Source organism: Poeciliopsis prolifica, unplaced genomic scaffold (assembly GCF_027474105.1).
Source record: "Poeciliopsis prolifica strain line A6 unplaced genomic scaffold, Auburn_PproV2 SCAFFOLD012, whole genome shotgun sequence".
Lineage (NCBI taxonomy): Eukaryota > Metazoa > Chordata > Actinopteri > Cyprinodontiformes > Poeciliidae > Poeciliopsis > Poeciliopsis prolifica.
The window spans coordinates 6,545,953-6,573,459 of record NW_026562387.1 but is presented as its reverse complement, the minus strand read 5'-3'; the positions used below and the strand labels follow the sequence as shown (position 1 = coordinate 6,573,459).

At 39.4% G+C, this 27,507-nt stretch overlaps 1 protein-coding gene across 4 annotated transcripts in view; it reads right to left on the bottom strand.

Annotated features, from left to right (window-relative positions):
• Positions 1 to 70: 70 nt before the first annotated feature.
• phldb2b (pleckstrin homology-like domain, family B, member 2b) overlaps positions 71 to 27,507 on the bottom strand; it is a 36,772-nt gene continuing 9,335 nt past the window's right edge. Inside the window, exons 1-21 of one of the 4 annotated variants that reach the window (XM_055037472.1) lie at positions 26,464 to 26,687; positions 21,176 to 21,295; positions 19,130 to 19,311; positions 17,653 to 18,855; positions 14,335 to 14,712; positions 13,369 to 13,530; positions 13,053 to 13,190; positions 11,780 to 11,908; positions 10,126 to 10,281; positions 9,920 to 10,030; positions 9,758 to 9,832; positions 9,148 to 9,300; positions 8,768 to 8,989; positions 7,762 to 7,905; positions 7,527 to 7,626; positions 6,382 to 6,532; positions 3,793 to 3,883; positions 3,485 to 3,631; positions 2,354 to 2,573; positions 2,103 to 2,188; positions 71 to 1,954 (exon numbers count right to left, since the gene is read on the bottom strand). In XM_055037472.1, the coding sequence (XP_054893447.1) occupies positions 1,814 to 1,954; positions 2,103 to 2,188; positions 2,354 to 2,573; positions 3,485 to 3,631; positions 3,793 to 3,883; positions 6,382 to 6,532; positions 7,527 to 7,626; positions 7,762 to 7,905; positions 8,768 to 8,989; positions 9,148 to 9,300; positions 9,758 to 9,832; positions 9,920 to 10,030; positions 10,126 to 10,281; positions 11,780 to 11,908; positions 13,053 to 13,190; positions 13,369 to 13,530; positions 14,335 to 14,712; positions 17,653 to 18,855; positions 19,130 to 19,311; positions 21,176 to 21,230 (4,044 nt within the window). In that variant the 5' untranslated portion in view covers positions 21,231 to 21,295; positions 26,464 to 26,687 and the 3' untranslated portion in view covers positions 71 to 1,813. Of the gene's footprint in view, positions 1,955 to 2,102; positions 2,189 to 2,353; positions 2,574 to 3,484; positions 3,632 to 3,792; positions 3,884 to 6,381; positions 6,533 to 7,526; positions 7,627 to 7,761; positions 7,906 to 8,767; positions 8,990 to 9,147; positions 9,301 to 9,757; positions 9,833 to 9,919; positions 10,031 to 10,125; positions 10,282 to 11,779; positions 11,909 to 13,052; positions 13,191 to 13,368; positions 13,531 to 14,334; positions 14,713 to 17,652; positions 18,856 to 19,129; positions 19,312 to 21,175; positions 21,296 to 26,463; positions 26,688 to 27,507 lie in introns of those variants that run through there. The other 3 variants (XM_055037468.1, XM_055037470.1, XM_055037471.1) reach the window with 3 other exon arrangements.

Genomic DNA, 27,507 nt, shown 5'->3' with positions numbered 1-27,507 from the left:
GATAGAGTCATGGTGGCTATTTTGAAGAGCAACAGTGCATGATTTCGTCAAAAAGAAACAAGATAAATGCTATAGATACATCATTTATTATTCATATGAAAATACAAAAAATAATATACATACTTTGATAAATATGGTGGAATCAACATACAAACATGTATATTTTTATTGAAAAAGTATACTAATAGTGTAAATCAAGCTCTGGAAATCTGCTGAAATAGTTCAATTAGACAGTACAAATGACCATGTCCTTGTTTCATCATGTTGAAACAGAATTTTTATTCTTCTGATACCTTTCTACTTTAAAAGCAGCAAAGAAACCACATATACATTATACAATATATAGCTTGGATATAAACTTTGGTCAACCAAATAACAAGAAAATGCAAAGCTAAGTGACCGGTAAGAAGCTACAAAACAGTTACAAACTGGCTTTAATAATCACCGTGATAATTTAAAACAGAACATTTAATTATTGGTAATAAATGCCATGCAATGAAAGCTAGTGGATGAAAGCAGCACAATGAGTCGGATTTTATAAGTAGCACAATGTACCATAGATTTGTCTGCTTTACATCTTAGTAAACACTCAATCCACAGCAGGGATTTTAAAGATCACTTCATAAATACAAAAGCAGAAAGTGTAAAAATACTGCCATGTAAAAAAAAAAAAAACTAAAATGTCATGCATTGAAGATTAGGGTCACTTGCCAATTATTTTTTTAAATTAACTAAAGCATTCCAGCAAAAATGTACAAATATAATGATGTTTTGTGGCTTCGTGACTCATGTCACCAAGTTTTATTTGTCAAATAAAACTTGATGATCTATGATGATCCTCTTGTGAAGCCAAGGACAATAATAAAAAATCACCAAAACAAACAAAAAAAACAACAACAAAGAAATTAGCTTTGTTTGGGTGAATGCTAAGCTTTTTTTATTGTGTATTTTGTGAAGATGTTCCAAGGAATATGACACAGCAATAGCACCTTTGGAGCTACGTTGGGAGCCCTTTATTAATACTGTACACCCAAAACAGAAAACTACCTACCTAATGCGTATGTTACACTCATAATCATATGTAGACATGGAAACTGCACAGTTCAGACCTGAGAATGCAATAAAACAAGTTAAAAAAGGCAGTTCTTTACTAGTGTTTCTTGCATTTTGTTTTAGAAATTATTTTTGAAAAACACTTTTGAAGTCTTGACTGAGCATCAGAAAATGAAGCTCATCAATGGTGGAAGGATGCAAAATACAACTCCAACTGGAATTAGGGTTCAGTCTTTGCAAAAGATTATACATTTATTATTTATTTTATTTTTTTAGAAAATATTGTGCTGTCCTCTATGGGCACTGGTAGAGAATGTTTTCAGTTGATACTTAATATTTTGCCTGCATTAAGAGGTCGGCTGAGATTCACTTTAAGGCAAAGCGGTGCATCACAGTACCTTTCAGAATGACTTCTGTATTTTTTATGATTTTTTATTTTTTTTTAATGAAGTATAGTTTGCATAAAATTGTAGTAACTATACGCCTGTATGTGTCCAGAGATCAACATGAGTGCTCCACTCTAAACGGTAATAATATTTATAAAATATTTCCTGCTCAAGTCCCGTCTGTGTCCAATGTTGTACTCATATATCTAAGGCAGAAGTGATGACGAGAAACACAGACCCACTACATATAAGTGGGCAACCTTTATTTTTTAATTAAGCTGCCAGAATGAAGAGCATTTTGTGATGCTCTGTCGGTCACACAAATGGCAAATACCCCAAGACATTCCCATTGACAGTCAGGACCCTTCCTGCCACTACACCATGAACTGTGTGTATCCTTCTGCCCCAGTGACGATCACATCCATCCAGATCCTCATGGCCTCGGGAGAGGGGGCCACCATGTAGTACACCCTGTCATGAGTCTTAACGCTGAAGGTCAGGGAGGGGTTCGGGCTCTGAAAGAAAATTGTTTAAAATCAGGAGAAACGGCTCAAAAAAAATAAGGAAATAAAGTAAAGAAAAGCTCAGGAATGACGATTAGTTAGACCAATTACTCAAAGCCAAGGGTGGATTCAATAGATAGACATGAATGTAACCACATACCTTGTGTGCACTTTTCAAATGATCATAATACACTTCTTCAATAGCTTGAAAGTAAATCACACCTTTCAGCTTAGCCTCATGTTTGTCTGGAGATGAGAAATTACAGAAATATTGCCAAAATGCAAATTGAGTCAAGAAAACCTCTGTATAATCTGATTTAAGACATCCACCAACTTTTGGCTATTGCTTTTAATCATTGCTGCTTTAAAGTACCATAAATACATCTGCATAAGCGTGCTTTCTGTAGCTACCTGCATAGTAGGACAAAGTGCGACGGTTCCGGTCAAAGACGAACCAGCGTTTCTTCCATGTTTTGATCTTGCCTCCCATCTTGATCAGGTAGCCTCGGCAAGTCTTTTCCGAGATGGATAAGTGGAAGCAGGTGTCTGTGTTGTGGCCCGCTGACTCAATGTGAGCCCGCAGGTCAAAGTCGTCCTTCCTCACTGGCAGGTAGCGAGTCAGCGGCCGGGACTGGAGAGGAAGGAGAGAACAGCTCAGGAAGGGAATGAACTGTTTGAAGAGATGATATAACTCACATTAGTTGTACAAGTGTATTTCATTTGTGGCCAAACATGAAAGTGTAGAAGTAGAAACTGGTGGAGCCGTAGAAACTCCAAACTATTGGGACAGCCTTTAAAAAGAAGCTTTGTGTCCATCTATAATGGCTTTCTGTTGGTTAAAATGTAAATCAAAACAGCATAATCCTTTGGGAAGTTCTCCATTGCTGGTTTGTGTGGTTAAAATGCTTTTGGTTTGTTCCACAGTGCACCCACTCTTTCAATGGAGCTATTAAAAACATTCTTGGGGAACGGTGGAGTCTAGATGTGAGTCTGGAGAGCTCACATCTAGGAATGATAAAAAAATCAAAATTAAATGTGTTCCAGTTACATGCCATTACCATCGATAGCTGGTGTGTGAGCACGATTTCTACAAGAATGCATGTAATCTTGAGATTACATGCATTCAGCCAGAAAAGGAGTAACAATACACAAGTAAATAAGAGAAAGCTACCATTTCACACTTGAGTAAAGAACTTTTTTTTTTAGTGTTTTATAGACACTGGGCAACTTTTATTCATCTCTAGTGCAAACGGTGAACCAAACCTGTGCTGACTTATTCCAGACAAGATTGAAATGATTTAAAATACAATTTGTTGTTTGTCAAATATATACAGAGTAAAAAATCATAAAAATGTTCAGTAAATAGCAATCCATTTTAGAGTAAAACTGTTTTTTTTTTTTTTTGCATCTTCCTTGCCTGGCCAACGCCAATAGGGTTTACATACAAAATAAGAAACAGCTACATGTGCAGAGAAGCATTTTTTTAAGAAGTATTTGTTTTGTTTGAGGATTTAGTATTAGATTTATTCCTTTCTTCTTTACCTGTGCCCTTTGTTTCTCTCTCATCTTCACTTCACGATCGATGAGTTTCTGACGTCTGCTCGTCTCCTCCTGTAGTCTTTTTTCCAGGTCCTCTCTCCTCCTTCTCTCCTCTTCCAACGCCTGCTTGCGCATCTCCATTTCTCGTTCCTTAGGGACCATAACAAAAGAGGACATATAAATATGGATAAATCTCGATATAATAAATCTAAGTAAAAATATTTCTGAATGTGGGTGAGCAAGTGTGTTGCTCCGTTTAAAGCATTAACAGGAGTGAAAATAAGTGGACATTTTTTTATGCCGTGTCTCACCTTGTGTTCCAGGAGGCGGTTCTTCTCAGCCTGTGCCTCCCTCAGCAGGCGCTCCATCTCCTCCAGCCGGGCCATGTTTGAAGTACTGGCGCTACAACCCACAGACAAATGAGTGGCACATCAGAAACAAAGTGAAACCAACCATCATGTCTTGGTTTAAATAAAAGCCAAACAGGTATTTTTTTTAACGTAAGTAGCTATTAATATTTCTACATACAATGACAAAGACTCGGGACTCAACAGCGTTGAGTCTTGACAATAATTGTGTTTAGTCTAACCCAAAAGCTGCACTTTCTGTGGAGAATAATTCAGATTATTCCCTGTTTATGTTGTGTCTATTCGTGTTACAGGTCCACTGGCAGAGAAAACAGCATGCCAAGGAAATTTAGGACAGTTCCATCTTTCTCTCTTTTTCTGACAGAACACAAGGCATAGTTTATCATCAGACTCTGAGTCTGCAGATGGTCCACACATGACAGGCATTCTTGACAAACATCAAAGGCATTTCAGTAGGTATTTAAACTTTAAACCCTTTTTTTTAAATCAATTGCACTGATTCATATTATGTTTGCCCATTTGTTCTTCTGCCAAGCAAAGGCATGGATGCTCTTTCCATCCCTTATTAGGTAAATTCCATTGATTTTTTGGAGCTTACGCTAATCCCAACTTGAAAAATCCTTAACCTAACAAAAACTTACATTCGACCTCATCAAAACTGAAGTGATCCCTCTCAATAAAACGATGTAGACTGATTTATGGCCTTCATACATATGTAAAGAACTCCCATGCACATTTATAGTTTCCTTTTATCTGGAGCCAGTGGGAAATGGATACTCCATGTTGATGTGTAATGATGTCATAACATAGTTGAGAGGAATGGTCCACATTAGACTTCGGTATACACAAACCAGGGAGATGTGGGGGAGAAAAGCAGTAACAGAAATGCCAAAAGAAAACGGAGTGGGAGGGAAGGAGGAATTAAAAAAAAATAAAAGCATGCAATCCTGTTTCCCGCTCAGTTTCAACCTTTCTTTTTTTCTTTTTAAATAGATCATTAAATTTCCAGTTTGAAGTCAAATCTGTCCAAATTATATGCTGGTGCAGAAATTTTATATACAACATGGTTTTCTGTAACTAATAAATATAATTACTAAAGTTAAATAAGAAAGTCTGTATTTCTTAAAGTAGCAGTAGCTTTTCAAGCTATTTTTTATTTATTTTTTGTTCAAAATTCTGATTCTATATGGTGTTAATAACTTCAGGAAGTTTTGTCTTAGCATTTCATTGTTTTTTTCAGCACCAACATAGTAGCACTTATTTATTTACCCAGCCCTGTCTTAACTACCTACCTTAATCGATGAGAGGAAAATGTACTCATAGTCATCATGTTGAAGTTAGAATCAAAAACAAGAAGACAAAAACCAATTTCCCAAGTCCCAGAGTAAGCGTTTCGTCCAACACAGGTTCATATTCCACCGCATTCCTTATGGTCCAATTTAAACAGGTCCAGTCCACTCTGAGCAGGTAGAGCGCAACCCGACAGAAATCAAGCTACATCCAACTGAAAGACATTCTGCTAAATGTCTTTCAGTCGTGTTTGCTGAAACACGACTGCAGAAGTCAGAGAAATAAGACACGGGCAAAAAAAAAAAAAATGGGGGGGATGGATGCAAGTGTTGTAAATCAGAACAAGAGAGAGCAAGCACACATGGTTTCAGTCCAGATGGGGGCTCAAGCCCAAAATCCACCGCCACCCCCATTCATTTTGTTCAGCTCATTTCAACCTGAGGGGGCCGACTGTTATGGCACACATGCAGACTCTCGCAGAGCTTCATGTTTTCTGTTTTCCGTAACATGATGCCTAGACCACTAATCAAGAGTAGCCCTCAACACACAGAGTGCACAGATCCCACTCTCTGAGGGGGGAACATGAAAGGCGGGAAAACCTTCCCACATGCTTTTTTACATTCACACACCATCCTCGTCTTTCTCACGAATCACCAAATTCAGAAGTTCATATTACAAACACAGTTCCCCTGCTTCTTTAACAGCTTGAAATGTTTGGACCTAAAATTAGAAATGTATTGTTAAAATGGCTTTTAACAATAGCCATACCATTTGACTAATAACAACAAAAAATATTGTTTTATGCTTTTTTTAAAGAGCAATTAGTTGGATCCTGCACTATACCTAAGGACTATCAAGTTCAGATGACCATAAAGCTCTTTGGTGTGGACATTTTAATCAAGAGAAGAATTTATTTTTAAGGAGGTGTTTTAAATTTGAAAATATGCTACTGATAATGTTAAGCGTGGAATAGTTTGCATCAGATATCTAATCTAATATATTTCAGCAAAGTTCTATCTTTTTGATTCTGTCTTCCATGGGATGAGCTGAAAGAAATTATATAAGTTGTTGGAAATTCTGCAGAGAAGAGACACTTAATTATTAATTTTTCTAGCTGCTTTCAGTGCCACAACCGGGCTGTAAAATTTGTGTAGGCAGGTCAGAGCTTTACAAAATCTGTGTTGTTTCATCTCGGTATCCACTGTAATGTATCTGTAAATGCAACAATAAGCATGAACCTACCTGGAGACATTGTCAGGCGAACAAGCTGAGATGCTGGTATCGATGGAGTCACTGCTGTCCACACTCAACGTGTCAAAGGCCTGGTTTTCACGGTACCCGAAGGCATCGAGGTAGACATTAGTCTGGGAAGCCGCTCGGGAGCCAGACTGACCTGAACACACAGAGAAAAGAAAACATCTTAGCTGCTGTTCTCTGTACTTAACTTTCCTTTCTTATGCAAACGGCATACCTGTCTCAGGTGTTTCATCTGGGACAGTTTGGCCAGAAGGCTTTAAATTTGGATCACAAAGACCTGCCACGGTGGCACGTTCGCAAGAAGACTTAATCACACTTAAAATGGTAATAAACAAGTAAGAAAAGTGGCCTCTTCAAATATGTAGACAAAAACAGGATACGTCCTGATAGAGGGCTGATGACAGAGTGACTCTGCAGAAACTTTGAAGAGAGACTAACTCAGTCTTTGGGTGAAGGAAGAGGCACACACAAACAAAATCTGATAGCATCAGAGCCTCACAGGAGGCCCACCCATCAGATGAGCCAGATCAAGGGACCAAAGGGACCAAGGGACCAAATCCACTTTCCAGGAAGACAGGCAGCGTTATAGTGCAAACAGACGAAAAAGAAAATTTGTATATCCTATACACAAAACTATGCCACAAAACCTACCTCTTGCTTTCGACTTGCACAGAGCCCATTAGATGTATTTACTTGAATGATTTGAATCCAAGGGAAGTGAACATATTTTTCTAATGAGATGTAATGGCTTACAGAAACTATTGTGGATGTCAGTGTTAGAAGAGATCAAACAGTGACTGGAAGTTTTGTGTAAATGGGATTTTGAGCTGTTTCCATTAGATTACTAAAGAATCAAGAAACAGCTCTCATACACACATTCATTCAGCATCCTAAATCTCGAATAAACAAGTGAGTGAAAGGAGATTTTCCAAAACACCATCCAACACAAAACCCTATGAATAAATCCTTAACTTGGGGCAAATATATATTTTTTAATTCTCTAAAGTATTACCAGCTGTAAGTCGCCAAAATGCCAGGGTAATTTGTATAAACTTCCATTTTTCTGAAGCAAAATATAACAACTTAATTAATGCTTGTTGTTTCTAGTTATGGTCTTCATGTGTTTTTACCTTTTTGTAGACGACGAGATTCAGTCTCCTTGCTGGACAGAGAGAGGATTCTGGGAAGAATACTGCCACAACTTGAGCTTTGTACCAGAGGCTGATGGGACTAGAGGAACAAAAACAGTTTCCAACAGTAAGAAACCTTAAGATAACTGAATGTGAAACTTTTCCTTCACAACTGATTAAAATACTGTATTGTACAGTTACTGCAGGCTTGTGTCAACTGTTTATGTATGGGCACCTTTGTTTGATAGCTGCGCCCAAGTGTTGAGCATGTGAACTGGGTATTCAGAGTGGGAATGTTCTTCTTCCTGGGTAAAGTATCACTCAGATGTGAACCACTTTGCCTCTCAGAGCGCTTTCTCTCTTCCAGCAAACGGAAATGCTAATTAAACAGACAGAGAGGGAAGAATTGCATATTGATAATTTGCTATTCATTGTTGAATTTAACTTAAACAGTGACGTAAAACTGATAAGTCATTCCTTATGTCATGAAGAATTACCCATTGCAATAATTTGACATAGGCGTTTTACTCTGCTGCCATCTGGTGGTAGGGATTAAAGTACTTATTACACAATAGTTTTTGCTGTTTAATGTGTGTATCATAAACACTGCGCATAGATTAAGAAAATTAAAAAATAAAAAATAAAAGAAACAACAATATTAATAAAAATACATCATTAAATACAGATGTGGCCAAAAGTTTTGAAACTGAGAAATAACCATTGTTTTACTTTAAGGTTGTCAATTTGGACCCAATCTAGTGTTTAAGAAAATATGATCAGATGAAATGCAGTTATTTGCTGGGGTCAAGACAATTAGCTCATTTTTAACCAGAAAAACCTAATTTGCGGTTTTCTGTGTGAGGTGGTGACTTTCAGAAGATGAGCCTGTCAAGACAGGTTAAAGAGAGGCTTTTTCTGAAGTAACCACCAAAGCTGGACAGGGGTAGGATAATTTAATAATAGCAAAGACTGAGACTACCATGGGTCTTGTATCATAAAGTGAAGCATCCTTTCATCACTGACGTGATGGGCTCAACCACAATTCTCAAAAACTGTAAATGTGTGCCTAGTGTTAATTGTTGTCATTCTCTTTATGACCCTTAAAAATATGTTATTATGGAACTTGAGTGAAACTAGAGTTTATGAATAAAAAATAGAAGCTTATTTAAGTCTCAAAATCTTTTGTCAGAACCACATATCAACTATAAGCAACAATGCACACATAACCACACACACGTTACCTGCCTGTGTCGCTGATGATGATTTTTGACAGGAAGAGGAGGTGGGGGAGAGTCGGGAAGAGGGGAGGGGTCTCGATAAGTTACCATGTTCTCTGGCCAGTGCACAGAGGGAGTTTTTGGGAGGGGACGAGTATTGACGTGGGCAGAAGAAGAGGGAGAAGGAGAGGAGGAGGAAGAGGACGAAGAGCAGTGACAGTCGGCTGATAAGGAAGAGTGACAGAGCTTTAAAAAGAAAAACAAACACTATAAGATACAGAAACGGAGCACGAGAAAAGACAATGAAGAATAAATGTGGCAAGAGGGGGGAGTATTCTCATCATCTGCTGGCCTACTAAACTACACACCGCAAAAACAGACAACCGTCACATGACTCCACACACCTCGTCCTCAGTTGGCCTTGTGGAGTCTTCCTCAGGGGAAAGGTTTACCTCAGACTCGGGGGTCGTTTTGACCAGGGAAGGGGCAGAGGCAGGGTTAGGGTCCTGCCCAAGCTGTGAGTAAAGCTCATTGATTTCACTGACAGTGACATAGCCCTGGAGGGTATTATGAGAAGAAATAGAGGAAAGAGAATGGGTGAGGCTTAGCGAGAAGTGGGTGAGTCACATTATCAATAGAAATTAGTAGTTAATATGTTGCACAACTTGGTAGCAAAAAAGTTACTTACAAACATGGTAGTTACCAGACATATCAGAACAGGCAGTCAATATCATTTCAGCATTAATGAACAAGAGATTATTATTCACTGAGATCGTTTGACTGGAGATGAAGTCAAAAGGATAAGGAGGAAACACGGCAGACTCCAACAAGACAGGAGTACCTTTGCTTTCTTGAGAAATACATTGCAAAGAAAGGACTGACACACATCGGCTAAAGAAGCTGTAGCCTAACAAGCAGAGAAGAAGATCGGAATGACTAAATCACGGGGGAGTTAATTCACGTCTAGAGCATTAAGGAGTAACATCCAGTCTGCTCGCTGTCAGTCAAACCTACCTCTCTTAGAGAGAAACTCCGGCCACCAGTGAGGTCAGCGTATTTTCTTTCCAGTGTTGCAAGGCTTTCCTTTTCCTAACAGAGAGAGCGAGAAAAAGAAACTTAGCCCTTGCACTAAATTTCTCCTGTTTGGAAGGGATCCAAAAATGGGTCTCGTCATACTCTTTGCAGCATCACTTCAAGGTTGCTCCTCTCTTTCAGGAAGCTCTCCTTTTCTCTCTGAGCCTGCTCGGTTATCTCCTCTGCTTGCTTCTTCAGAGCTAAGAGTCGCTCCTTAAAGGGGGAACAAAAAAAAAAACAGCAACACAAGCCTCGGATCAGCCACGTTCAAGGAACTGTTTTGGTTCCATAAAAACGAGAAGTGTTACCTTGCGAGTGACGGTGCTGCGCTGGTAGTCGGCAGCCTCTCGGAGAAGTTCTTGTGTTTGGGTCTCCTTCTCCTCATCCTGCCTGCTCTCCTTTTCCAGCTGCTGGAACTCCAGGTCCTCGAATCGCTTTGTCTCTGCCTCAAGTACCTCACAGTCCTAATATGCACAATAAGAAAAGACAATGAAGGAGCAAAACTCAGTGAGTCTAGGACTCGAATAACTAAAACCAATAATGTATCATGTGTTTAAAATGATAGAAAATTAGGTAAGCATTCAGTGTATTTAAGTTAAACTTTTGTAAATATTCTGTCTGATCTTCTTTAGCGTCATAAAAAATATCTAAAAAAATGCATTTAGTGTAAATAAACTTTTGAAGATGACGACAAATTAGGTAATGAAATGGCAGACATATATGTTAGATATTATAGACTGACACAAATGTTGCTCTGAAAGTTCACACTCATGTGATCTAAGATCTCAGCAAAAAAAAAAAAAAAAAAAAAACTTTAGTGAAACAAAAACAATGCAGGCAAAACAGAAAAAGACATGTCCGACTTTCATGAATATTTACCAGTCATGCAGACACTGACCCATGGTTGTTTGACTTCACATGCAAAACATTAGAAACATTCAGACATTCATTGATAAACAAAGCAAAAACCAAATCCCTATCAGGCTTGTAGTTTTAAACAAGAAATTGCTGTAATTAAAACATAAAAAATGAAAGCTAATATTCTATGCCCAAACTGGTGTTTCAGCCTTGCTATTTAAGAACCTTGATAGATCTAATCAGTTTAATGGGATGTAGCAATAGCAGAGAGAAACACAGCTATTTGGTAGGAAAAGAGAACTTGAATGGAAGACAGCTTGAGCGAGTCCATAGAGAAGCTGGAGTGATTCAGCTGAAAAAAAAGTGGAGGTTTCTTCATGCATAATAAAGTATGCCAGCATCCCGTGCCTTTTCCAGTCCACTCTGCAAACACCTTCCCACATTCATGTTCTAGTTAATGCCACACAGTTGCACAAACTAATATGTGTTTAATGCTGCCTTTGCATGCTTTTTATCGTCTACAAAACACATTTGCATAATTTGCTGAAACAGCAAAGAAAGAACAGTGCACTGCAATCTATTCCCAAATCTTGAACATTCTTAAATTTTTTAAACATTAAAACCAGAAACCTTAATGGGAATGTATGTAATAGATGGAAAATGATAAACTTTAAATATATATATTTTGTATTTTTGATAAAAATATGCAAAAGGTTGGTGTGAATTTGTGTGCCGTTGCAAAAGTAACTCTAATTCAGTAATATTTCATGAGACGCATCTGAGAAGAACAGCCTGGCTATAAATGCTTAATGCAGATCCTCCTGAAGACAATTGTTGCAATGGAGTTTATTTGGTGGGTATAAGAGTAAAAGGGGATGCATGGATATGTATACCATATTTTTCTAACATAAATAATAAAAATGTTATGAATCATTTCTCATTTTCCCTCCACTTCACAATTAAAGTTCATGGTCGCAATGCTGCAAAATATAGGAAAGTTCAAGCTGCAAGAATACCTTTGCATGGCACTGGACAGAGCTGTGGCAGTATGTGTGCGTGTGGATGCATGTGTGGATGCGTGTGTGGATGCGTGTGTGTACTGACCCTGGCTAGCTGCTCCTGTAGGGGCTCCTTGGTGGCTTCAGGGCAGCTGTCCAGCTGGGAGCGCTGCTCACACACAATCTGAGCCAACCTCTCTACTCTGTCCCTTTCTGCCTGCAGCAACTCGCACGCCTGGCACACGCATGTTTTCATACATGTACATGTACGCACATTCCCACGCAACAACACGGACACCATGTACACATTTGTGCATGTGTACATATGTAAAAAAAAAAAAGAAAAAGAAACAAAAGACAAGAACACAGACACACGCAGGACAGAGAGAGGATGGCTGAGTTAGTGGGGACTTGCAGGATGACAGTTAGTTATCATGGCTTTAAAGTCAGTAACACTAACCTAGAGGAAGGAAGGGGGACAAGGGGCATGGAGGAGAAAAAAAAACCCTGGCAGAGTAATGGGAGCGCTAGTTACAGGGAACAGGGAGGTGGTATGTGGGAGTAGGATAAATGTTGCAACAGATTGGTGTCCTGCCTTTTGTCAAGTTTGTTTGCATGACAATGATTGAAGGAATGGGTGGGAATGGAAACAAGGACATAAGGGATGATTGAGCAGAGGATTAACTGGCACATCAGTGCTCCTTTCTGTGTATACACGACACAAAACAGCCACCCAAATATGTACAAGCACTCAACTTTATTTCTGACCTGCAGTTTTCCAAACAGTTTCTGAGTTATTCCTCTGTCTTTCCCTTTCTTGTTCGTTTTCCTCACTGCAGCTATGCAGACATTTTACTCAGGTGGAAGGAATGAACACAACAAACTGTAATTTTGCTTTATACCCATGTTTAAATATAAAATCTTGAATATAAATTCCATTTGTCATCCAAATTCCATCAGATGGAAAAAATTTGCACATTTTCCCCATCAGTGCGACCATATGGGAGTCTAAATAAGAAAAATGTTACACCCTTGTATATATTTGTAGATTTCCTGCAGTAGTGTGTGAGACAGAATAGCTCTGGTGACTGATGCATCCTGGGTAGTATTAGCAGTTATATATTTGGAGCAGAGAAAGCATGAGAAGGATTAACACCTTCCGGTTACTCACATGACCCCTGAATGTATGAGTCTCTGGGCTGCCTATATATTTGTAAGATTATATTCCATGGTTAAAATTTTTCCAACTGTTAAAAGGCTGAAAACGTCTCCATAATTTACTCTAAGGTTACAAGATTTGCATCTGCATCACTATCACTTACCAGAATCTAAAATCATAAGTCAAGACAATTATATGGTATCAAAGTGAAGACTTCTACCTTTTCTTTTTCCTGTTGGGACTTTGTCTCCAGGTCTTTCATCTGGCTGTGAAGTTCATCTAAAGCTTCTTTCTCCCGCTGCAGAGCACCGACTTCCGACTCTTGCTCCGCTTCAACCAGCGCTCGCTCGACTTCCACCTTTAGGGAATAAATCGGACTAGTTCCGGAGTTTCACATTGAAGACATGTTCTGGCTACTCTTTCTTGGATAAAACATTTTAACATGACAAGATGACAACAAAATAGAAAGAACAAGTTTTTATGTCTTTTGAAAAGAATGCAAACAAATCAAATTGCCAGATTCAGCCGTCAGCTACCTCACGGGCAGATTCCTCCATTTGGTTGTCCAGCTCCTTGATTTTTTGCTCCAGCTCCTCTATGTTGTTCAACACCTGAATTCTCTCCTCCTCTGCTCGCCTCACTTCCTCCTCTGAAGGCATGGAGTCTTGCCCTAGGCAGGAAGCTGAGTCCTCTGCAGACTGGTGAAAACATAACCGATTGAACTCATTTAAACACAAAACTTCAATGTTGAACTTAAAAAATGGAACAGAATTGATATTGCCATTACACAAGCAAATGGAAGAAAATTTGTTGCAGTCCATATCAGTGTAAATAAGCAAAATAGAATAATAAACTACATTCATGTACGATGTAAAATCAAAGAAACAAGCAATGGAAAGAGAAAATGTGAAATAAAATTTTAAAAACTGTCACGCAATATTTTTTTTGTAACTTTAATAATAGACAACGATTACAATAAAATATTGCAACATATAAATATGTACCTGTTTTATTTTTGTTTTTCCACATGAATCAATTCTATACATACAAACCCACTGACACAGGCAGCAGCTGTCAATTTAAAATGGTAACACTTGACTTGCGCTAATCTAATAAATGAGCTGTAAATATCCCCCATCTGTGGACACAAATGGTATCAACCCTTTTCCAAGTATTTTGACAAGCAACCTTGTTACTTTTATGCTTTCCACAGAGATAGTGGAAAGCATAAACACTTCATAAAAAATAATCTAGGTAGATAAAGCTGATCTTCGCACAATGCACCCCATAAACACATGATTTCACCACAATAGAAGGCAAACTTTTAATGTCAGGAGTCATAGTGAATGTATTTTGCTCTTTCACTCAAATTTCTGTCAAGGAATAGGATAATAATGAATAATACTGAAGAAATTCAGGATTTGAAAGGTAAACAACGTACAAATATTGGCACAAAATGAACTCAAATAACAGACTGTTTGTATAAAATATTTAACTGATACCTCATTTGTCCTCAGAGATCTTGAAGAGGGTGATGGAGCAAAGCTTCGTAGGCTGACTGCCGGCGATTCGGCCCTGTAGTTTCTGTGTCCGCTGCTGCGCCTCCGCCGCACCTGCAGGTCGTCGTCAAAGTAACCGTTTTCTGATCCCGGGGAGGTCATGTGACTGCTCCCCGGAATCCCGTTAACAGCTGAAGAGTCTGAAAACACGGACGGCGTGTCGTCGTCATCATCGTTCACTTGGAGCTTCTCCAGTTCCTGGTTGATCTTCTGGAGATCAGCAACCGCCGACGTGGAATTCGGTGCCGGTCCCCCTCCACCCCTTTCGGCACGCCCGAGTTCGGAGCAAAGAGACAGGATGGTTTCTAGCCGCTGCCGCTCCTGAAACAACCGCACAAATACACACGTCACTTAGATCACACACAGGATGCGCAAATTATATCCTTCTATTAGTTATGAAAAGTTCAAGGATAATCATGTTGTTTCCAAAATAAAACATGCAGAACATACAATAAACTATTTTACATAACATTTACATATAAATTACCTGATGGTTATGACTAAAATTCTTAAGTTCCACTTCGATAACATAAGGATTACCTGTGGAAGCATTCCAGAAATCATGGCTCCAGTTCCAGTCTTATTATTATTTATTTTGAACTCAGTACCGTTCCTTTCATCTATTTTTAGCAGCATGTATCTCAATAAAACATAATAAAAATAAAAGAAGAGAATCTTCTCTCAGTTAGTATGCCCAGAGCAAGAGTTCCCCTCCTATTGTTATTGCCAGAGCGCAGCTATGAGAGTCGACCGACAGAAGCTGAGAAGAGTCAAAATGACACCCTCACTCTAAAATCCCTAGACAGAGAAGCACATGAGCCCCAACGCAGGCCTGCATAGGTAATATTACAAGCAAAAAGAGGAGGGGGAAAGAGTTAGACTTGGTGTGTATACGAGTAACAACGAGAGACCGAGTGATCTAATGAGGAGGTGGTCAGCTGTCAGATCCGATCGGAAGCGTGTGGGGAAACAAGACATCGCCCAAAACGCAGGTATGTCTGCAATGCCACGTAGAAAAAAAAGACACGTTCAAGAATAATATCATCTAGGAAGAATTGGTGAGGATGGGGAAGTGAAAGGGTTGAGACATTCAACTCTAAGTAGAAGCCAACAGAATTTCAGAGAAATTCTGTCTCTACAAAACAGCACTGTTTTGTAGAGATTGCAATTATTTTCAGAACAACTATCAACAAATGATTAACCTTTAAGTGTAGTTTGTTTTTTTCTATTGTATTTCAATAAAACCACAGTGAACCATTTCTAATATTTAATGTAACAGCACAACCTGAGATAAAGAGACACCAGTTTGTCACATTGATTGATTCAAAAGATAGACACTATAAATAATGCTTAGAAGTTAGAATTACTTAATGTTCATCAACATGAAGTGAACAATTTATTGTAGAGTATCAGGAACTTCACATTTCTAGATGCACTTTCTGCAAATAACCACTAGATGGCAGGAAAACTTAAGACGATTGCAGATGATTTTCAATGTTGAGCCTTAGGCAGAACTGAAATGCTGTTAATGTCTCTTCCCAGTTCCCACTTGCATCACTTAATACAAACATATGAATCTGTAATTGTATTTCGTTTTTTGATGTCCACAATCTTTCGATTTAATGCCAACAAATACTGGCCATGCTGGTAAAGTGAGATTGCAACTGAGTGTTTGAGTAAACAAGGCAGAAATTACATCACTGAGTAAGTTGTTGCCATTTTAATTTGAAGTAATTTCTCTTAGAATATGAGCTCTGTCTCTTTCCAAAAAAGCAGTAAAGTGTTTAATAATTCTAAAATCTATTTATTTAATCTAAGTTAGTGAAATATGACAACATATGAGAGATTTCTCAAGATAGAGAAGCAATAGCTATATTATCACACTTGTTATTATGTGTTATGCATTTGTGTGTTTATCCACCTGCTACACTAAGTCTGTAATCTTGGTTTCCCTGACCCACATCTAAATGATGGGCTCTGTGGCTACTCAGTGGTTGAAACCGCTCTGGGCGGACCTCCAGATGACTGACATAAACATCTATCAGCATGTACACACATACACACACAATTCAAGCATAAGGTTAAGAATAGTCCTGTTAGTGCGGGCTAACTGCCATAAGCATCTGTTGAGTGGTAAACCTCACTATGTGTGTGTGTGTGTGTGTTAAGCTCCCTGGGAGAGTATGTTTGAGAGGCCAAAGAGAATGCTATTCTGGAGGCAAGCATTCCTATGCTAACTTGATTTCTGAAGACCATTTGTGAGCATGTGAATTCCACGCTTCCACTGTCAGTGATGACTTTTAACACAACCGTCCTTGTTTCTTCAGAGCCTTCATTTTAGGAGCACAGAACCCATCAGTAAGCACGGCTGATTTACAAAAATTATCCTCTTGAAATTCTTGTCAAACACTCACAGGACCACTGTGGTCGAGTTGATCTGCCAAAATCAGTTCTCATTGTCAGTTGCTTGAGGAAAATGTTCTCAGCCTTCTTGTTACGACGCACTTTTAGGTGACCTTTTCGCTGTATGTGAAACTGTTGTGTGACTGGTCTGAATTTCATGGGTGTTTATATATGGAAAACTTCCATGAGCCAGTCTTCTAACTATCTTATCAAGGTAGGAAAGTTCTTAAGGTTGTATCAATAGACAGAATTCTGCTTTTTCAGTCAGAGAGCAGAATAGGCAGTCTTGAGAAGTAATTGTTTAAGTCCGCAAGGAAATACTTACTGAAATACTAAACTCCCCCTGCTCAGTTCTGATCCAATGCAATGTAAGAGTTTCTCACCAAGGCTTTCCGTTCTATTTTTTTTTCCCAAATAACACGGAAAATAAAATTTGAATTTCCAACTTGTCAATCATTGTCCTCATCCTCCAAACTTTTGAATTCATAATAGTCATTCCTCGCTGCCATGAACGCTGTGTTTACAATACTGTGGTAAACCACGTATATGAGAAAACACCGTGATGTCCACTGCAATGAAGGTGTTTCAGAGGAGCTTGGTTCGATGTGTTTTGTGGACTGTGAAGGGTCTGTGCAAAAACAAACATCCCAAAACCACCAGACCACACTTTGACAGTTCAAATATGCTGGACCCTTCAGTAACAGTCCACACTGAAGAGTGTTATTTTGGTCACCGAGTGCTTTTTGTTTTGTTTTTTTTAGCTGCATCTCAATCATATACTGGCAATTAGACAACAACAACAACAAAAACATCACTTACAGTAAATATAGACTGATAGACAAATACTTTGCAACTTACCAGTCTCTCCACCTCCTGCTCACGAAGTCGCTCCTCTTTCTGTCTATGGTGATAATCCGTCAATTCTTCCTTCCCACTAAGAGAACTAATACTTCCTCTTCTTTCCCTAAAACCCCCAGGTGGAGCCACTCCTGCCTTTCCAAATGACTGTCTCCTCTCCCCAAGGCCCACCCCATGATCCATCCCTGCCTTCCCAAATGAAGCCCTTGTTTCCCCAAGTCCCATCTCCTGGCCTCCAACTTGTCTATCTTTCTCCCCCAAGGACCTCTCAATAACTGCAGACACTCCTTGGGTGCAGTTAAATTCTGCCTCAGGAGGGCTGGATTTTGTGGAGCTGATTGAGCCCATTGAGCTGGTGGAGGTTAGGCTGAGCTTTTTGGCAACTCTTGGAGAAGAAGAGCCCCCTGCTTTGGATGGGATTGTCACATCTGGTGGTGCAGTTGTGGAATAAGTGGAGGAGGAAGAGTTTTTGGGGGAGGAAAGAGAAATAGACACCACACCTTCACCCTGAGTATTGGTCTGGATGTGATTCTTGTTAGATACTTGCTGGAATGAGTTACTGGAGCTGTGGCTGTATTCAGGGTTGGCATTTGGATTGTGGCTGAAAGACTCCTTCCCTAATTTGTAACTCCCATTCATATCGGCCTGTCTCTGTGGGAGCGTCGATAAGGGCAGCGTTCCACTGCTTTCACCTCGAGGAGAAGGGGAAGGACAAAGACGTGGCAGTGATCGGCTATGTCCTCCAGTCATAAGGCCGCTGAGTGACCCGGCAGAATATTTCCTGGTTCGAATGATGGGTGATGGATCTTGGTTCCCATAGCTACGCCGACCCAATCGAGGGCTAGAGGGCATGCTAACAGCACCTCCCGCTGACGGAGCACGGGACGTAGAGGCGGGAGGAAGAGACAGGAGGACGTTATCGCTACTGGCAACAGAAGTGGAAGAACCTCCACCGTTCCATGTGGACAATAAAGGGGAGGAGCCTGGATTGTTCAGTCGTCGACTGTCTGAGATGCCACGGTTGTCCTGACTGCGGCTGACAGAACCACGAGAGGTCAAGGAGTCGGACCGTCGTCCCGGGGGAAGATGGAAACCAGATTTCAAAGAGACGGGTGGACGATCAGAGCTGTAGAAACGCCTCGCCTGTTCCTGATAGGCTGATGAAGATGTGGCAGGACTGGAAGTGGGTGTGGTGGGAGGAGACTGAAAAAAAGAAAAAAACAAAGACTCTCATAAACTCGTAAAAAAATAATAAGGTACAAGAACTGTTTTTTTTTTATTTTCTTTTGTGACACATCTAAAACATCCGGGATAATATTCAAACCCCTACGAGAAATCATTGTTTTCACTACTAGTGAGAAAATGTTTTTTTAGCCTAAAGCGGATATCAAGGATAACCAAACAAACTTCCTAAAGTCTATGGAAGCATTCTGTACAAGGATAATAAACCATGTGTTGGACTTGAAGCAGTGCTGACCTGTGTGACACTAAAATAGGAGGGATTAGCATTCCCATTGGCTCTCAGGCTGTTTTCCAGGGCTATTTTTTTGCGTTGCAGGGTGTCCATCAAATCCCGGAGCTCAGAGGCTGATCGCATCCCTCTAGCACTACCGCTGCCTCCGACTGCATGACTGTAGTCACTGCTGAACTTTAGATAATCTGCAAGAAAAGATATGAATAAACAGGTGAACGGACAAGTTCATAGGAAACAGACTGAATTAGATAGAGATGAGAAAAACAACCAAGCAAATTGGAACAATGTGCAAATATTTGATACGTTATAAAACTAAGAAAAGGGGGAAAAAATAAAAGGGAAGTTGTAATTGTAATCCTTTTTGTAAAAACAAACTGAGGATAAATAAGGACAAATGTGCTGAATGAGAAAAAAAAGAAGAAAAACCAAATGAGAAAGATTGTATGTCTACTTGAATTCACAGGTATTTAAAAATCAAGACGTTTGGCAGAGCTCATTAAGTCAAAATAATCCAGAAATGAAAGAGTGAATCTAAGTATAGGATTTGACTCTCGCACACATTTGGACTTAGTGTGGAAGTGCACATACACACAAGAACTGTCTATTAGATCCAAAATAAACAGTTTAGCTTGAGTGGAGTTGCTTGGAATGGGATTTTGGTTCATGAAAAGGCCCACAAACTATTGTAAAGTGCCCTAAAAAAGCCCCTCTCCCCACCATCAGCATCCTTTCCAAAGGCTTTTTATTTTAAGCACTTGCAGCAGAGTCTTTGAAGGTCTTTCCCCAAACCTCAACTGAGTCTGTTCTACTTCCTTCTTTCTCAACGTAACTCTGTGCCAAAAAAAAATCAACGTTTTTGCAAGATCAGCAGAGAGGTATGTTTGACTGATAGTCCTAGATGAATGCACAGTAAAGACTGCCCAAAACTAGACTTAAATATCCAGCCATCGACTGTGCAGGTGAAAACATATTAGGTGAGGTTGCGAAACCTGCCCATCTTTTTTGAAACGTCTGTGGTTTTATGTGGAAAAGAAGCTATTACGATCTTAAGCTCAGACCACCCAGTGTTTTAATGCCACATTTACTCAGAAACGCACACGCAAACATGCACACGCAAACATGCACATGCACACGCACGCACACATGCTGGCAGAAACATTTTCCTTCAACCCAGAACTGTGGATCTGCTAGAGCAAAATGAAAAGCGTTTCTCAGTCCAGGAAAGATGATTGTTTAAGCTTGGTTGAAGAATTTCAAAGCAAAAGCTAAAAAATTTGAAAGGTTAAAAGGACAAAAAATGGCAACATAAAAAGTGTCTGTGTGGGAAACCGTTAAAACTTAACATGGTGTTGGGAAATGGGGCAGAAAATGAAAGACATCATAAGATGTCATAAGATCTAGAACCTTACACACACGCATGCAGTTTGTGTCCATACATGGGCAGATTTAAAACAGCTGTGGTGGTGTGCAACAACCCGCTTTTACCTTAAAAACTCTCCACTTGTTGTGCCCCAGCTATTCTTGCTTTGTGTAGGAGTCTTCCCCTTACGAGTTCACATGACATAATAAGACTCTTAACAAACTGGATGCTAAAGGCAGTGGTCATAGCTCACATCAAAACCAGCTTTGTCAGTGTGTGTGTAAAGCTTGTGCCTCAGGTCAAAAAGATAAGGAATTCCACTGGCGATTGCTCACACACCTTGTGCCGATCAATCTCTGAGGAGACACTAAAATCTAGCTGTCTCACCAAGGCAACCGAGTTACCAGATGAGAAAAACATTCCAATGCTTTGGAAAGGTAAAACATTTGCACATGTGTGACATGCTTAGATTTAAATACACTCGAGTATCCAGGTAATGATTGCACATGTGTATGTTCTACGCAAGGAATGCAGGGATGATGCAAATGTTTAAAATGGACAAAGTGATTTAAGAGAGAGTGAAGGTCCAAAAGAAAGAGAGGGCACAGATATAGAAGCAGGGGATCAAAAACAGATCTGGTTCAGGGAAAGGTTTTACAACATTTAACGACAATCTTTTGTGTAAGTACCTGTGTTGTAGGCTAAAGCTGACACTGGGCTCTTTTGTGGAAGCATGCTCTTCATTCTACTGGCCTCTGCAGGATGGTTGAATCGGAAGAAGTAGGACTTACCCAGACACAGGGAGTATCCTAGAAGAAAAACATAACAAAATAAGTGCCTAGAATGCCATAAAAAAGGATTCTTTAACTTTTTCACTTTTTTTTTACATTAAAACATTGAACTTTATTGGAATTTTACATGAAAGACCAATGTAAAGTGGTCCAATCCTGCAAAGTAGAAAGCCAATGATTTTGAAAAATATCTAAGGTTTTTGTATTCAAGATTGGCCTGTATTTAGCCAGTAATTCTGACCAGCATCCTTGTCACCAAACTGCACAATACTGCCACTTCTATGTTTCACAGTAAGGTGAACAGTGTTCACTTTCGATGGCTTGCAACAAACTGCAAATGGGAATTCTTATGTCATCCTTTTAACAATGTTGGTTTTCTTCCTACCAATCTTTCAAAATTGGTAAGGATATTTTTGCTTGATTTAATAGCTGTCCTCTGGACAGTTTGTTTCAGCTAAGCTTTGGATCTCAAAAGCTATTCAATAGTTGCTACAGCCTCTTAGCTGTTTCTGTGATTAATGCTCTCCTTGCACTGACCTGTCAGTTTTGGTAAACCTATCATGTCTCAGTAGGTGACAAAGCTTTTTTGAAAGCCACAAATCTTTTTCCTTACACTTTGTAATTACGTGGTACTGTTTGTTAGACTTTAAAACCATACGCCAATGAGTCACAGAAGCCTGGTTGTAGCTGTTTTGAGTTTTCAAGTGAGAACAATAAACTGGAGGAAGGAAGGTATAGAGATGCAATCATCAGATTCTCTGTAGGTCCTAGTGGAGAAGAGCTTACAGTGAGTAAAAACAAACTAATTAGCTATAAAGAGTAAAGTACATAATCAGATGAATAGATAAAACAAAATCTTTTCAGAAAACAAATCTATATACTAAAATCAGTTCAGAGGCCCAAATTGGCTTCAAATTCAAATAAGCTTGGAATATTTATTCACAGCCAGACTCTCTCCTTCTCATGCTCGCGCACAGCTAGCCATCCCAGTCCCACAGTGTTTGCTCTGGCCATCAATTAGGCGGAGAGGGCCAGGTATTAAACAAGACGTCAGGGTCGCAACCTCTGTAAAACACAGCCAGCCACAGCTGTCCAAATACATCGCATGGCCGCAGAAAAACAGCAGGGCTGACACTTAAGCGTTATTCAACTCAAAAAGAACCAATGTATCAACTTTTCTTTTGTCTGCGACTTTTTCTCCATGATTTACTCGCCAGTTTTGCTGAGGACAGAAGATTCAGGTAAGCCTGCAAAACCCCACAGTGTTCGCACATGTGTAAAGGGCTGAGAAAGCACCTCCGAAACAGCTCCGTTACAGTTACATCAGATTCCTTAGATCTGAAGTCAGACATCACACTGAGGCAGGAGGGGGATAACAAGAGGGCGAATGGAAAAAGACTCAATGGAAAAACGTCAACGTTATTTTCCTTACTCTTTTTTTGTTTTTTTGTCAGCGTCTTACATTTACTCTGTTCTTATTCCCACTCACAGCCTTGACTCCAGGTTAAAAGTGAGTGAATGCATTTTTACCTTCATTAAATGCAAGAGGTTCTATCTGCCAGACTTTGATTTGGACAGCTTGTTTCCGCCCACCCCTACCTTCAAAGTTGAAATTCTTAGCACAGAGGGAGACCTGAGTGCAGTGCTGAGATGGAGCAAACACCACACACACTTAAGAAAGAAATGTTTAGTCTACACAGCTGGACTGTGAACTATTCAAATCCATGTCTATGTAAACAGAACCCAGCAAGTTTAGGCACAAATGGAGAGGAAGTGGCATTAAGACAGGAAGATCATAAAGACGAGTTTACATGAAGGAAAAGTCCACAGCACACACACTCAGACACACACATGTACATGCAGCTATTCAGATCTAATAATACATGTTTGTCAATGCCAGACATGAGTAATGAGTGTCTTCGACGTGTCGTGCATCATCTGTATGAGGAAACTCTTCTTTACGGTGTCTGCTTAATGAGTCACAGCACCTCTCAGAATTTAGCAAGACTCCAATCAACAACAGTTGGATTCTCGTAAGTTAACTCTTGTGAAAATCCAATTTCCTCCCCCCAATAACCTCACCACGGGCCGCCTTTCAAGTGGGGAGTGAAATGCATGCCCTGATTTGTTAACAGCCTCTTAGCCATTTTAATTTCCTCTCAGCTCCTTCATCTATAAAATCTATTAACTAACCTGCTCTTCTTCTTTTATGGCTTCACAGACTTTATTGCAGTACTCTATGTGATGCAGGCAAAGGGATAAAGACAGAAAACAAAGTTTCTGTGTTAATCACGTAGCATACGATACACTTTCAAAGCCTTTTCTAAGTACTTACATGCACTCAACTTTTTTTTCAAAACTTCTTACTGCAAACATGAATGCATTTCATAGGAGTTTAATTAAATAGATCAGCACAAAATGGTACTTATGATGTTACAAGAAAAATAATTAGGACAACTTTTGAAGAAGACCTGTTGGATGCTGCAAAAGTATAAACTAGTAATAACTAGGTTCACCTTCCACCATCAGGCCTGTCATATTAACAAATTCCACTTGATGATAAATGCTCCCCCTATTTATATTTTGAGTCCATTTTCAAATAGTGGATTGATAATGGCATAATGATGCAAGTTCTCCCTCTCAGAGCGATACATTTACATGTTGTTCAGAACACTTCTCTGAAAGTGGAAGACATTTTAAATATTCAAAATAAAACACAACCAAAAACCCCCCAAAAAATGAAAGTAAAAATTGAAACCATAAATAAAATGGATTAAGTTGAAGGGTAATTTTTGAAAATGATCCTTCAAAAAATTTTAATCATCACAAATTTCTTTCAATTTAAACTCTTTTTAAGTTACTATGTGATTAACTGATTATTCACATGTGATTAACTCATTAACTGATCAGTGAACAGGCCTATCCGTGAGGTCAGTGCCCATAAACATACAATGGAATGGCTGATGATCCAATCATGTTCAAGTGTTGGAATGGTCTAATCAAAGTCCATACCTAAATCCAACTGAAAAACTGTAGCTGGGCCTTCACATTGACATTGACAAACACATCCCATTTAATATGAATAAGTTTAAACTATTTTGTAAAGATGAGCAAACATGTCAGTGTCTATAGCAAATCTGGTAGAAAGAAACTCAGAGACAAAGTAGTGATTCAAACAGGCTGAATACAAATACACCTCACTGATCAGATTTTTATAAAAACAATGCATCCTTCACCTTCTGCTTCCCAGTTTTGCACTACTTGGCCTGTCACATAAAATTCCAACAAAATACAATGAAGTTTGTGCCTGTGACCTTTTGAGGGTTATTAATACTTTTCCAAGATGCTGTAAGTTCTTAATTGCCTAGATGAGATAAAATTAAGTCTCTTGTTATTGAAAGGTTGAAATGATTCCAGCTGTTCTACTCAATAAAACCCATTTCATCTCATTCACGTGCTCCCTTGTTAACTAGGAAATTGAGTTTTCTGCCCGTGTCGGAGCATGCTTTAACCCACAACACACACAGCATTCAAAGACCTTCTTCCATAACAAGAAACAACTTGAAATTTGTCTGTATATGCACTTACAGGATAATTTAAAGTCTGTGATCTACAAAGTCAGACCTCAGAGTCTTTGAGGACACAGATGTACGGGCCGCTTTATGTCTGGAGTCAATTTCTGTTCCCATGTAGATCTACACATGCCACAGCGTTATGGGAGGGGAAACTCTCGCTCCGTTTGGGTTAACATAAGAGGAGGAATCGACAATTTGAGACAATTAGGCTGCGATGCAAAAATAAACAGGTTGTCGAGATCCCATGTTCAACAAGTGCCACGATGAGGCTAAAGTGACCTGTCTTTATCAGCTTTGACTTACGAAATAACCACTTAAACACTTCAAAATACTGCTAAGAAAAATCATGCCAGTTCTCGTCTGAATGGAGACAAAGCTTTTAAAAACATTTGTGGTTAGAATGCAGTCGAAATCACTTGGATCTCGAAGGGAGTTTATTCATTCATGAAATGATGCATAAACACAGTTTCCCAGTGGGAGAATAAGCCACACATTAACCCTCCGTGGAGCAAAGGGGATCAAAAGCAACTCCGTGAAGACGGAGACGGATCTCTCTCAGGGGATACGTTAAAGATTCTAATATTGCGCAGCTCAAGTGACACAGCATCTCTGCTTCTTGTCAAACCGTACCCATGGCGCACCGACCCATTCCACATTCACCAAGCCTAAAAGAAAAAAAAAAACAACAACTTCCATCTGTTTTAAATCACAAACATAGCCGAAAACTTGTAAACAAAGACAGGATGAGGTCGACACATCTCTGTTACTACTTAAGGTTGACAAAAACTGCCCAAAAGTACAAATAACAAGCAGTGGACAGTACCTGCAAGAGCAATAACCTCACAGGTTTTGTGTCCAGGTGTCAGGTAACAAGACCGTGGCCGGCTTCATTATCATAAGCCTCATACTCTTTTGTTTGCTCACCTCTCCTCTGAGCGTTTACAAGCTTATTTATTCCTCCACAGTCCACACATAAATGTTTTATTCAATTAGAGAGCGTGTAGCGCAGCAGATTGTGAAACAATACATCTGGAATCTGACTGCAACTTTCAACACTATGTGGCTTGGTTTGCTCTCTGGAGCAACAGCAGTGATTTACACCTCCAAATAAATCTGTAACTTATTATTACGTATTATTTAAGGCTATCTTAGTTTGATGCAATCACAAATGATCCTGGCTTTAAAAAATAAAAAAAGAGGGGTGCAAAATCAGATTTTAACAGAACCAGCTGAGATCTACCAGACAAAGAGAGAGAGAGAGAGATAACCAAAACAAAAGAATGCTTAATAAAGTCATATAGATCGCATTTATCACATATTCACACACAAAAAAGTAGAGGGCCTACCACTATGGCAGACTGTGAGAAGCTAATGTTGTTTTAAATTCTTCTTAAAATGACTCAAGGCGTCGAAATAATACGTTCGTCATTTGTTATTATGGTGATTTATGTCCAACTCGTCAGAAAAATAAATAAATAAATAAACAAACACATTCCATTCTGAAAGCTACAAAGAGTTGCATTTTAGTAAAAAAAATAAAAAAATAAAGGAAAACGGAAACAATGACGCCACTGCAAATGCAGCTTTGTTGCTAATAAATTCGTTACTAACCTTGCGAGTCCCATTCAATAAGCGCTCGGCGAATGCAACAAGTGTTGTTTCTCCTCTCTCTCTTTTTTTCTCAGGAGGTTTTACAGAGACCCTGCTTCAGCAGGAGCCCTTCTGTAAGTAAAGCTGGAGTAAAAGGCTGGTTCTGAATCTGGGAAGCTGCTTGTTTGTTTCCCTGCTCGGTGATGAACCTCCTCCCCAGCCGTCCTGACTCCGTGCCGGAGAAAGTTCAGTGGTTTACCATCCAGCAGCCTCAAGCCCGGGGACTGTACCAAGTTTCACTATATATAAAAAAAGGGGGGGGGGGGGGTTGGGCATCCCTGGTTGCCATTGGAGAAATAACTTTAAAAATAGGCAAAATAAATAATAAAAAAAATATATAAAAAAAATAAGCTAGGTTTTTTTTTATCAGGCAACCGCGAAGATAAAATACGCATGGGAGTTTTTAAGCTGCGCAATAAAAGCATGGCGCGCTGTCAACCCCGGTGTGTGTAGATGGTGCGTTCAAAGACGGTGCAACGGTGAGGTATGTGGAGGACGCCCCCTCAACTTTCTTTGTCCCCCTACCTATTTCTATTCAACTTCTCAAATCCACTGGACAAGTGTCGCCTCAAAACATGCCAGTACGTTCAGCTGTCTTCTTATTTGTAGCTTAAAAATGTTTCATGAGCACAAAGATAAGGTTTTTTACCACAAAACAAACCGAGGTGCTTGAAACAGGCTTGCCATTTGTGTGGAAATTAGAAGATGAAACAATGGAGATAAACCATTTACATTTTAGAGGACACCCAATCCAAGTCTACTCTCCTTTGTTCCAGTGCTTTTTATGAAGGATGGCTGTAAGACATTAAGGGAGAAAGTGGAGCAGCTTGGTGGAGAAGCCTTGATTTGAATGAGTAATGTGAATGCTGCCAGGTTGAGTTTCTTTTCTTTTTTTTTTTTTTGCCCAGTGTATGTTACGGAGTTCAAACACATTTTTCATGATAAAGATTTATGCTTTTCCACACGTGGATCTTCAGGGTTATCCTTTTTTTCTTAGCCTATTTT